Source organism: Meriones unguiculatus, chromosome 9 (genome assembly GCF_030254825.1).
Source record: "Meriones unguiculatus strain TT.TT164.6M chromosome 9, Bangor_MerUng_6.1, whole genome shotgun sequence".
Lineage (NCBI taxonomy): Eukaryota > Metazoa > Chordata > Mammalia > Rodentia > Muridae > Meriones > Meriones unguiculatus.
Window position 1 is genome coordinate 55,135,133 of NC_083357.1, and position 13,136 is coordinate 55,148,268.

General features: G+C 41.4%; 1 gene segment (V, D, J or C); it reads right to left on the reverse strand.

Moving 5' to 3' along the window:
- Window positions 1–2,178: 2,178 nt before the first annotated feature.
- On the reverse strand, window positions 2,179–2,772 carry LOC132656292 (T-cell receptor alpha chain V region 2B4-like). The segment is given in 2 exon segments: window positions 2,179–2,528; window positions 2,724–2,772. Coding segments are annotated over 2 exon segments (399 nt in total).
- Between the last annotated feature and the right edge of the window lie 10,364 nt (window positions 2,773–13,136).

The following is a 13,136-nucleotide window of genomic DNA, read 5'->3' on the forward strand; positions in this document are numbered from 1 at the left end:
ACAGAGTCAGTATATTGCTTCCTCTAAAAGCTGGAAACAGATCTTCCTCAAGATCCAGTTATACCACTCTTGATCATATACCCATAGGAATCTACAACTTACTACAGAAACACCTGCTCACCCATGCTCAAGGCTGCTCTATTAGTAATATTCAGAAACTGGAAACAGACTAGATATCCATCAACAGATGTATGGATAATGAAATGTGTTACATTTACACAATGGAATATTCAGCTGTTAACAAAGAACAATGAAATCATAAAATTTGTAAGTAAATGGATGTAGCTAGAAAAATCATCCTGAGTGAGGTAACCTAAATCCTAAATGATAAATGCATGCCTTCTCTTCTATGAGGATGTTAGTTCTTAAGCCTTTGATAGGCATGCTACAATCCACATGACCTCAGCGGTTAGGTACAGGATAAGGGACTAGCAGATAGGGAAAGGTCTGCCAATGAGGAGGAAATAGAATATATAGTTATGGAATATGGGGGTATTGTGGACTAGAGTGGAAGAACTAAATGGGAGGGAGATGAAAGAGAAGGAGAAGGGAGGGAATACAGGTTGGGACAACTAATACTAAGTGTAATTTGAAGAGTTCTATGAAAACCTACTATTGTAAGAGCTTCTTAAAATACATGCTATACAAAAGAAATTGAAATGGAGTCACCAAAAAGGGAGGAGACAAAGCTCCAACTGATGGTTCTTTTTTTCCCTTTAACTAAAACCTCTAATGCTAGGAATGGGTTACATCTAGCTGAACTGTTAAATAAAGAGGCCCCTTGTAAACTCCCAAATACCTCTGACTATTGCCAAGGCAATTGGTTGCTCCACACAAACTGATAGTAAGGTCCTATTGCCAAAGACAACTATCTAAATATCTCATTGAACATGGAAAAAGGCGAGCTGGTGCCTAACTAGAGCTTTCACCTCCGTGGACTATCATTCAGAATACTGGAAGATACATTGGATACTACCAGAAGAAAAGATAGGCCCTATCAAGCAATAAACCCTCTAATCTTCAGTGCCTGCATAATATACTGCCATAATAGTTGCACAAAAATTGTGGAAGTAACCAACTACACTCTGGAATTAAATCCCACTCCATGAGATGGAACTCATGCCTGACACTGCTCGGTCAGTGAACCTTAGTTTGGATAGACCATGGGCCCAGGGGAAAACCAAATACTATTGTTCTGTTAATGGAACATAACAACAAAATGACTCTTAATGACACTTTGCTGTTCTCCTAGATCGGTATCTCACTCAGCTATCACCACAGAAACTTCCTCTTAGAGTAGATAGAAAATAATACGGAAATCCACAACTGAAAAATATATGAGACTGAAAGGTTTTTGGAAGACTTAATCTTAAATGGACCATCTTCATCGAATCGCTCCAGCCAGTTCACAGGGAACCCTGTACAAGACGAAATGGATAGAGCATAAGAGCCATAGCAGATGGATGACAACAGGGCTTGTTCATGTATGAACTCGGGAGACTGCGGCAGCATGTGCAGGGTCTGCACAGGTTCAGGGCTGAGAGTGGGACGTGGACAAAGGCTGCCATCCCTAACCAAGAAGATACCTCGAATTGACATGTGCTTGCAAAGGAAAAATTAAATTTCTCCAACAGAGTCTCACTGGGTACACAAACCACACTTGGTAATACGCTACACTCCTAGCCAACCCAAAACTAACTCAGTGGTAGTTTTGCAGATTTTTTTTTGTCTCAGATTGCTTTGTTTGGGCATTTAAAAAATATTTTTTGTTCTTTGCTTATATATTACAGTTTCCAAATTTGTGTTTTTATGGTTTTTGTTTTTATTTGTGTTTGTGTGTTTCTCCTTTCTTCTAAAATTTTTATTTTCCTGTTTGTCATCTAAAGACAGAGAGAGATAGCAAGTGTAGTATTTCTTGTGTGGGGAGGTGGGAAGGATCTGGAAGAAAATGGGGGAAGGAAAAACCATAATCAGAAGATTGTATATGAAATGTTTTCAATTAAATTTAAGTGAAAAATATTTCAGCCACACCAGTATGTGTATCACACATTCTCAGAATAATAAAGTATTTCCCCTATAAGTCAAACTCTCCTACTGTGGCTCTTAATTCCCATTGTATATGGGGGACAAGGAGAATAATCGGAATTTCTCCACCTTATGTTTGTTCTGCATTTTAGCTCAGACCTTGCTGTGGCCCAGTATGTTTGTGTGCAGGCTGCAGGTGCCCGGGGAGCACTGTGTGCTCACTGCACAGAGGTAGACAGCAGAGTCACTGGGCTGGGAGTCTCTGATGTGCAGAGAAACATGCAGACTGGCTCTATTGAGGTGAGCTGTGAATCTGCCTTCTTCCTTGTCACCATTGGAGAAGATGGACATCACCGCCTGGGGGCCTTTCCCGGAATGTTGTCTGTACCACCAGAAGGTCTGAGAAGCACTATCACTGAAAGTGCAGTTGAGAGAGGCCATGGCTCCCTCTGGGACACTGAGGAATTCTGGGTTCTGCTGCACCTTCTGCTGGCCGCTCACCCCTGTGCAGAAAGACAAAGGTCAGACAAACAGGACTGGAGGCATAGGGATGCTAACACTCCAGAATGCCTTTCCCTAGGCCTCCTGCCTACTTTTGTTACAGTATGAGAACACCAATATTTCTACTCTCCAGCCTCAAATAGGCAACATCTTCATATATTATATTTTTATGTTCCCATAAGCATAGTCAAACTCACCACTCAGTTGAAGCCAGAGGACCACTAGTAAAACCCTTAAAGGGGACATTATTGTTTCTGCAGAAGATTCTTACTTCAAGCATCACAGAAAAAGTGGCATTCAGGCAGTTTAAATTCTTATGCTCAAAGATGCATAAAAAGAAAAACCTCAGATGGTTCATCCAATTAGAAAGAAGGAGGGCTACATCAAAAGTCCTCTTCCTCCCTCTGAGCCCCACCCAAGTTCCACCAACACCCAAAGAACCACATGACAAATCACCTCTGGGTCTTTGAGAGGAGACTGCCATCCTGTGGATTCACCTTAGTGTCAAAGAAATATTGTAAGCACAGACTCTTCTTACCATCTGAAACCGAGTTGATGGTAGAGGGGAAGAGAGGAAATATTTTCTAGTTTAATCTCTCTGAACACATTAGAATACACTTCAAGGATGGTTATTGAACAAACAGAAAGTTAGTTGCACCAGTCTGTACTTCTAACTACTGTGGTATATTTAGATAAAGATCTAGAAAAAGATCATCCTGAGTGAGGTATCCCAGAGGCAGAAACACACACATGGTATATACTCACTTATAGTGGATATTAGATATATAATATAGGATAAACTACTAAAATCTATACACTTAAAGAAGCTAAGCAAGAAGGAGGACCCTGGGTAAGATGACCAATCCTCCCTCAGAGAGGCAAATGGGATAGACTTCGGGAAAGGGAGAAAACAGGGAACAGGACAGGAGCCTACCACAGAGGGACTCTAAAAGACTCTACCCAAAAAGGTATCAAAGTAGATGCTGAGACTCATAGCCCAACTTTGAGCAGAGTGCAGGGAATTTTATAAAAGAATGAGGAGATAGAAAGACCTGGAGAGGACAGGAGCTCCACAAGAAGAGCAACAGAACCAGGAAATCTGGGCCCAGGGGTCTTTTCTGAGACTTAATGTGTTGGTATAATGTTCTTTTAAAATGTATATACCTTACCCTTATTAATTCAAATGCTTATTTCCCCACCCCCAACTCTCTGGTTTCAATCTGGATATTGCATTGTGATACTCACTATAAGCATCCCGTCTCAACTCTTGTATAAACAGGACACAAATAAAGCAACTAGATACAATGTTGTGCGATGGGAGGAGCCAGAGGACAGGAAAGAGGGGAGGAGCTAGAGAGCAGGAAGGAGTGGGAGGAGGAGGAGTGAGAGAGGATCTTGAGGAGAGCAGAGCAGGAGGAGAGAGCTTCGAGGACTTGAAGCATGAACCAGACTCAAGATTTCACAAAAACCAAGTATAATGTGGGAAATCTAAATGTTAGGAAACTGAGGGCTTGGAGGTTTAGGAGGGAGTAAATATTGCCCAGCATTGTGTTCTAGGTTAACTAAAAACCCAGTCTCTGTGTGGTGATTTGGTTATACAGCTGCAGAGGATTAACAGCAGCATTACAAGAAGATAAAACAATAGAAATATTAATAGTCGCCTACAACACTTGTGCTCCAGCCAAGAACCATTCATGGAGATAACCTAAAACCCCTGCACAAATGTAGCTCAGAGCAGCTCAGTATCCAAGTGGGTACCCTATGAAGGGGAACAGGGACTGTCTCTGACATGAGCTCAGTGGCTGGCTCTTTGATCACCTCCCTCTGATGGGGGAGCAGCCTTACCAGGCCACAGAGGAAGACAATGCAGCCAGTCCTGATTAGATCTGATAGGCTAGGGTCAGAAGGAGGGGAGGAGAACCTCCCCTAGCAGTGGACTTGGAGAGAGGCATGGGAGGAGATGAGGAAGGGAGGGTAAGATTGGGAGGGATTCAGGGAGGGGACTACAGCTGGGATCCAGAGTGAATAAACTGTAGTTAATATAAAAATAAAAATTAAAAAGATAAAGATTGAACTTTGATAATACATGCATTTTTGTTCTTTAAGATGGTCCTCATAGTTGTTGTGGAAAGTAGACAAATAACTCTATTGATTTAAGCCAACAATATGTTGAACTTTGACCTTTTTCATACATCTTAAAATTTGCTTAGACCCTTGTAAATTGCTTACGATTTCCAGTTTCCTTTCTAGTCATTTCTGTTCCATCTTATTTTGTAAAATAACAGTAATAAATGAACAGTCAACAGGCCTAGCTGTGATGATCTTTTCAGGGTAGGCACAGCTGATGTCCAAGTCATTTGGCCTGGAAGATAGTACTATTAACATCAGCTTTATAAGAGATGGTTTAATCTAAACATAATACAACCTGTGTAGATCCTGTCATAGTATGTGGTTTGAGAAGTTCCAAGGTTAACCTTATAGAAAACACAGGACAGGACAGACCACAGTATGCGGAACAATCTACTGTATCAGTGCTTTTGGTTTTGAATGTGCAGATAGAAATAGAGCTTTATACCATGAAATCAATAACACTCACAATGCCTATACCCTTCGACTGGTTTGTTGTTGTTGTTCTATTTTCTCCATGTTAGAGAGTTGGAAAACAAGTCTCATTCAGGAAAGAGAGCTTGAGATAACATTTTGAGATAAATATGCTTGTATCTGAAGTGGGAGGGCCAATTTCCATCTTCAGAGCCTACTTCTCAATGAGCTCAAACAGCACAGGACAATTTAATGTCCATGTATAAGGCATCTGTTTCTCTCCAAACTGAACCCAGCAGTTTCTTGTCAAGTATTGAGTTGAGCACTGGGAATAGGAATTGGCAAGTGCAGAAGGTTCTGGGTAGGTGAAAGTGAACACCTGTGACTTTGGAGGATCAAGCCAACAGAAATCTTGCGCGCTCTCTCTCTCTCTCTAACTGATGTCTATTCTTGGATCTTCCCTACCTAGGCTTGTAATGATCAAGTGGGAAGACTGTAATCAATTTGTGCCGCCAAAAGGGGCAGAAAATGTGAAAATCTTAAAATTCTCTGTTTTTCTTTAGGGTAGGCTAATGAAAAGGCTCAAGAACATAGGTGGGTCCGAACTCTTCTTCCCTCTCCTGCATGAAAAGCATCCCAGAGGATATTATGACCATACCCTTTGGCAAAAGAAAATCAGCCACAGATGCCAAGAAAGGCATCACAAGCCCCATTTACTGAGTTTACTGCACCCAGAAAAATGCTTATAGTGATTAGTAACTTATCCATGTTCACAGAGATGATGAGAGAGCCAGATGGAGAATGGAAGCTGGTAGGCTTCAGTCTATTAGCCACCCCCCTTCGCAAATGATTTGAATTAACTCATTATCAGACACAGTTTTGCTCTCTTTAACAATTCACTGATATTATGTGAATATGTTTTTGTTTTACCCCCAAGTGTGGGATATGGGGCTGCTTTCAGTTTGTTCATGCCTGTTAACTATGATTGCCTCTTATGGGCTCAGAGAGGGGGGTGTTCTTTGCCAGCTACAGAGAATTTAATTGTGAAAACTCTGAGAGGGTATAAATGCTAGAGCACTGAGAGAAAATGGAGTCCAAGGAGGAAAAAGGCTGCTGCTTCGTTTGCTGTTTGCTGGCTTGCCAGTTTGCTGAACTGCTGTATACCCTGGCTACGAAGATTGGAGTTGCCATAGGAATTAAGTGTGAAGAGGTCTACATTCCTTTCCCTGCTCATTCTCTCCTACTTAGGGTTGGGGATTGGAAGGAAGGTAGAGGCTTAAGGAACGCAAATAAAATAGTTTAAAAAATAGCACCTACACTGATGGGCAGGGTTGGCCTTCCCTCACAGGTTTGCTTCTGATGCCTAAAATGTTCCCAGCTGGTTCCCAGACGAGTGTTTAAGGGATACAAACTTCACAACTGTGACTTGCTTCTGGGTCTACACTCATCCAACTGAAACAGGTCACAGGACACTTAGATGTTCAGACTCACTCAACAAGGTTCCAGATGCTCTCTAGGCCTGCATTCATACCATTGCTATTTTCTCAGTATTTGCACATTTTTCAGCAAGAACTAGACATTAATATCTACTTTCTTAACTACATCTACAAAGCTGTCTCAGAAAGACTGAATCCTCAATAGGGAGAAACCTGAAGTTACCCCTGGTAAGACAGGGGGGTTCAAATTGAGAATAAAAGGTGCTCATTATCCCAGGATAGAGGGTCCACAGTGGGTCCAGTGGACATCTACAACAATATTCTTGGCTACTAGAATAATAATATCCTCCTGAGATCCCTTAGCCATTGTGATCAGAAGAGGCAGGCTAAGGATGTGCTATCTGACGTGGGAATAGTAGCACTGTGAAGGGTAGGCAGTGACACTAGAAACTGGACCACCTTCTTACCCTTAGAAAATGAAAACCATGCATGGAGAGGACCTAGACCCCCTGCTCAGACGTAGCCCATGGGCAGCTCAGACTCCATGTGTGATTCCCTAGTAAGGGGAAGAGGGGCAGTCTCTGGCATGAACTCTTTGCCTGCTCTTTGATCACCTCTCTCTGGCTAGGTGGCCTTACTAGGCCACAGAGAAAGAGGATCCAAGCAGTCCTGATGAGACCTGATAGGCTAGAGTCAGAGAGTAGGGAAGGAGAACCTCCCCTATCAGTGAACCAGGGAAGGGACACAGGGGGGAGAGAACAGGGAGGTAGGAATGGGAGGAAATGTTTGAGGAGGCTACAGGTGGGATACAAAGTGAATAAACCGTAATAATATTTTTTTAAAAAGATTTATCCATCAAAAAGCCAGGCTACTCAAATCTCAACTAAAGCAATGTCTGCTCATAGATGCAGAGACTTTCTACATTCTTGCTTTCTGTATACTCTGATGGGAATCTCCAAGCAGAGTCCACATTTTACCTTCTACTTTTTATTTAAGCAAAACCCAATGTGCAGAAAAATTTCTTGTAAAACATGCCCACTGGATCTGATTGAATTTAAGGAAGATAGAACCATACCTGTAACTCTCAATGAGGTCAAGAACATGTAACGAGGTAGGTCATAGTACCTGGAGAGAATCTAGTAGTATTACTAAGTAAGTGGACTTGGCCTTTTTGAGGCTTAATGACATGTTGCTCTATCATGTCGGTACAAATCAGTACATCTCAGAACCTCATTAGAGAAGGTTCTCACAGTAGATAGCAATTAACATAGAGATCCACAAGTGGTCAATGTGCAGAAAATAAAAGACTTTGGGGTGCTCAGTCCCAAAAAGAACATCTATATCCTACAGTGTTCCATAAAGGCTCAGGGTTCTACACTGAGAAGGGAATGGAAGGATTGCCAGAGATGGTGTTTTCAGGAAACAGTGTTTTCTGAACAAAGTAAGGCTCATTTGAACTTACAGCAGTCGTGGTAGCATGCATAAAACCTGTGCCAGCTCAATACAGACAAAGATGAGAAGGGGCACTGATTACCATCCCTAGCTGAGAGAAACTAGCATGTCATAGCTGCTGGGAGAGGAGTTATTTTTCTTGACACACACTAAATATTCTAAATTCTATTGTTCCTCTCCTTCTATGAAAAAGCCCCAGTCTCTGAAAGTTATGAATGCATACATCTCCCCTTGAGCTTTTCTTCATGTCTCTAATTGTAACCTAACTGGCAAAGTATCAGAGGCTCATCTAAACCAAAAGCTTAAATGGGTATTCAAAGAACTACGCACAGGAAATTTGTGTTCTTCCTTTGTCCTACAACATACTTCACATCTTTGCACATACTGGTAGCTGAGAGCCAGCATTCTATCAGACCTTTCTACCCAAAAGACATGAAATCAGCATTCACTAAATATTATCTCATCAGACTCTTCCCTTGCCCACTGACAACTGCATAAGGAATAGAATGCATGGGAAAATGCAAACAGATAAATCATGATCTTCAAAGGTACAGTGCACTTGACACAGCATAACAGCTGTTTCTTAGTACATTTGAAAACCAGAGGAGGCATGGCAGGAGCACACGATGGCAGCAACACCTCCTTGGCAAATATTTGGCAGTGAAGAAGAAAGCTTAAAGCAGTATGCTGGCCCAAAGCATGGCTTTGTAGGGCATACTTTCCCAGGTGGGTCTAGAGTCCGCTGAATTGACAACTTTATACTAACCATCAAAGTGCTATTCCATTTCAGCCCAGAAGAACAAAGCAGCTTTTGTAGGGATTATCCTTAAGTAATGGGCACCCTTTTATCTCTTGAAATACCCTGTTTTATCCTTTAGAAAAAAGTTTAAAAATATAGAAACATTTATTGACACTTTCTGATTTGTCAGTGTTCATTCCTCTTCTAAAATTTTATTTTATCTGTTTTTTCATATATTCATAATATATTTAGATCATATCCACACCATGCTTCCTCCATCAAATTTTCTCAGATCTCACTTTTTGATGCTCTTCTGCACTTCTATTCTCTCCTTTTCGTTTTGTTCTTTCTAATACTCTGGAATCAATTATAGCTGCCCTTATATACATGAGTATAGGACCATTGACTGGAGGACAGACAACCTGCCAGGACACACATTCCTGGAGAAAACTGACTCTGTCTCTCCCTGCATTTATCAATGGTCTATATCTCCCAGCTACTATTGGGGTCATATCAGCAGCTCTTTCACCCATCCTACAATGCTTATTGCCTTGATCATGTGTGGGCAAATTTCATGATTTAATTTTTTACTTTAGAAACTATTGAGTGTGTATAGATATTTTGCCTGCATGTGTGTCTGTGGTTCACATCTGTTCAGTGCCCATGGAGGCCAGAGGAGAGCCTCAAATTCTTTAGAGGTGGACTTACAGACACCTTTTTAGCTGACTTTGCAAACAGAACTCCAAGTCATCTGCAAGAGAAGAAACTGTTCTTACCTGCCAAGCCACCACTCTAACCCCAATTTCGTTACTCTTTAGAGCAGAAAAAAATTGCATTATGTACTGTACCACACCATTATCCATTCATCAGTTGGTAATCGCCAAGACTGTTTCCATTTCCGAGTCATTATGATTGAAATGTCAGTGAACTGGAAGAGCAATTATCTCTAACAGGGTGGATATAGAGACTTTTGGGCAAATATCCCTGAGTTGTGTGTCTGTGTAATGTGTTGGATTCATTTTTTAGCTTTCTGGGGATCCTAGATTCTAATTTCTAGTGGCTTCATGTGCCAGTAGGGTTGTTTTGTTTTGTTAAGTCGAAACAAGTTAGAGTTATTTGGAAAGAGGAACCTTAATTTATAAAGTGTGCCCATCAGATTGACATGTCTACTTTCACAACATTGACATGATGATTGCATTACCGTGACTGTAGTATAGCTTAGTGTTAGATATGGTGATCCCTCTTGTCATTATTCTTTTGGTTCAGAACCATTTTGGGTATTGAAGTATGAGTTTCATCTTAAGGAGAAGGACTTAAATCAAGTAAGAAAGTGTCTCAATATGTTTGTGCTAATACTGACCCAGTGGACATCTCTTGCCAGGCCAGTCACTATTGTAGCTCCCAGGGTTGGGGTTGCAGTTAAGTAATATTGATGATTTCTTTTCCACTCCAGTAGGATTAATATCCCCTTCCAGCACTGTGAAAGCTAGCCAGTAGGGATGAAGTTTCCAGGTCAGTGCCATGTTGATTTCTCCATGTTCCATGACTCAAGTTTGGTGTGTTCAGCAGTAGAGATTGATTGCTAAGTTCTGGAGTGAAAACAAAAGCATTGGCAATTGTCTGTACTCTGTTGAGAGTCTTTGGGACCTCAGTGGACAAGAAGTCCAGGATAACTCATTCTTTTTTTAAATTTATTATTATTATTATCATTTATTACAATTTATTCATTTTAGGTTATATCCATACATGGTCCTTGGTTGAATGTCAGTCTCAGAAAAGACCCTGTGCCCAGATATATTTGGTCCTTGTGGAGCTCCTATCCTTTCCCATCAGACTAACTCCCCTTCTTTCTTATGATTCCCTGTACTCTGCCAAAGGTTTGGTCATGAGTCTTTGCTTTGAAAACACTGCTAGAACCTCCACTCAGATGTAGCCTGTGGTAGCTCAGTAACCAATTGGTTTCCCAAAGTGAGGGGAACAAGGACTATTTCTAACAGGAACTCAATGACTGGCTCTTGGGTCTCCCCACCCCCGAAGGGAGGAGCAGTCCTGTTAGGCCACAGAGGAGGGCTTTGGAACCAGTCCTGAAGATACCTGATAAAACAGGATCAGATGAATGGGGAGGAGGTCCCCCCATCAGTGGACTTGGAAAGGGGCACGGTGGAGATGAGGGAAGGAGGGAGGGACTGGGAGGGAATGTGGGATCGGGACACGGCTGGGATACAGAGTTAATAAAATGTAACTGATAAAAAAATAAAGTAATAAACAATTTATTCATTTTGTATCAGGGCTGTGTACCCCTCTTATCTCCTCCCAATCCTACCCTCCCTCCCTCTTCTCACCCTATGCCCTTCCCACAGTCCAGAGGTAGGGGAGGTCTTCCTCCCCTTCTGTTTGACCCTAGCCTATCAGGTCTCATCAGGACTGGTTGAATTGTCTTCCTCTGTGGCCTGGCAAGGCTGTGGGGAGGTGATCAGAGAGCCTGCACTGAGTTCATGCTAGAGAAAACCTCTACTCCCCTTATTAGTGACCCCACTTGGAGACTGAGCCTATGGGCTACTTCTGAGCCAGGATTTTAAGTCCTCTCCATGCATTGTCCTTTGTTGTGGTAACTAGAAAAGGTCATCTTGAGTGAGGGAACCCAGGAGCAGAAAGATACGAATGGTGTATACTGACTCATAAGTGGCTATTACCCATATAATATAGGATAAACATACTAAAATCTATATTCCTAAAGAAGCTAAACAACAAGGAAGACCCTAGGAAAGATGCTCAATCCTCATTCAAAAGGTTAATTGCGATAGACATTGGAAGCAGGAGAAGACAGAGAACAGGACAGGAACCTACCATAGACAACCTCTGAAAGACTCTACTGATTGAGGTGTCAAAGCAGAGGCTGAGACTCTTAGACAAACTTAAAAAGACCTGGAGGGGAAGGAGCTTCAAAAGGAAACCAAGCCCTGGGGACCCTGCAGAGACTGATACACCAACCAAGGATAAACCATTTTTACCAAGGGTCTTTTAGTTTGTTAGCCTGCACTGCCTAGCAGGGGCATTTCCCCCACTTATATGGTAACTCCATCTTAACTCTTTTTTGGTGTGTGGGTATGCAGATTTTTGGGAAGCTTCTACAGTAGTATATTTCTATGTAACTTCTGGTGAAAAACATTAAAAATTAAACATTTTAAGTGTTACCTATGAATAAATACGCTGAATTTTTATGCAGTTTTTAAGCTTTTCACCTCTAGCTTCAATTCACTTTAAAAAATAGGTTCTTAATTGAAATAAAATTATACGACTTCACTCTCCTTTTCATCTCTCAAGCTTCTCAAATTTGAACTTTCTCAAACCTCTCCTGTGTCCTCCAACTCTCAAATTGACAGCATTTTCTTTTATTATTATTGTTACAAACATGTCGTGTGTGTGCTTTCTATGTGTGCATGTATAAACAAGCATATAGAAATAAAACATGCCAAGTCCATTTTGTTGTTTTTATGTGAGGAATGACCATCCTGCACTTGAAAACCAATAAAGGTTTTGTTCCTGGGAGTGGCTAATTCTCCTCTCCCAGCAATCATTAGTTGCTTGTTTTTCGTTTGAGGTGGGACCATGAGAAAATCTTCCCTGTCTTGAATAACACATCTTTGAGACTGGCATCAGTCAGGTGTTGTTTATGCAGCCATTTCTAGGCAAAACTGTTCCAGAGAAGACTTTCTGGTACTCTGCCTCTTGCAATCTTTCAGCCCCTCTTTGTTCATGTTCCCTAAACTATAGGGAACTGTGATGTAGGTGCATCTATTGGGACTGGACATGCCACAATCCTTTGATCATTGCTTTGTGTTCAGTTGTGGGTTTTGTTTGTTTGTTTGCAATGGTCTCCCTTTTCTGTAAAGAGAGGTTTCTTTGATGAAAAGAAGTAACTACACTTAGCTGTGCATATAAAGATAAGATTTAGATTGTAGTAAGAACTTATGCTCATCTGATAAAGCAGTGGTAGTAAACTATTTTCTAAGGTCTATGTTACCATCAGTCCCAGGAAGCTGGCTAGGTTTCCAGGACTAGGCATGATTTCCCTCAAGAGTGGACCTTAACTTCAAATTAGATAGCAACTGGTTGCCAGTCTCCTGTGAATGCCATTTATTTCATCTTTATGGTTATGTTGCCATACTGGTAATTGTCATGGTTCACAGGTCTTGCACTGGTTAATTAAGTAGGTTTGTCTCTTGCAAGCTTGCATTAGTATTTTCTGAAATCATAAGAGCTAGACCACAGGAAAGGGCTCTTCAGGTCAGATCCAGGAAGAATCTTTCAAGTCCCGAGTACAAAGTATGGGGTGTCTTTAACAATAGCTCATCCTCAACCCTGAGAGTCAACCAAGGCCTACATCAATAATCTATATTGTTTTGGAAGTCACATGAACAAACTCCCCTGGTTAGCCATTC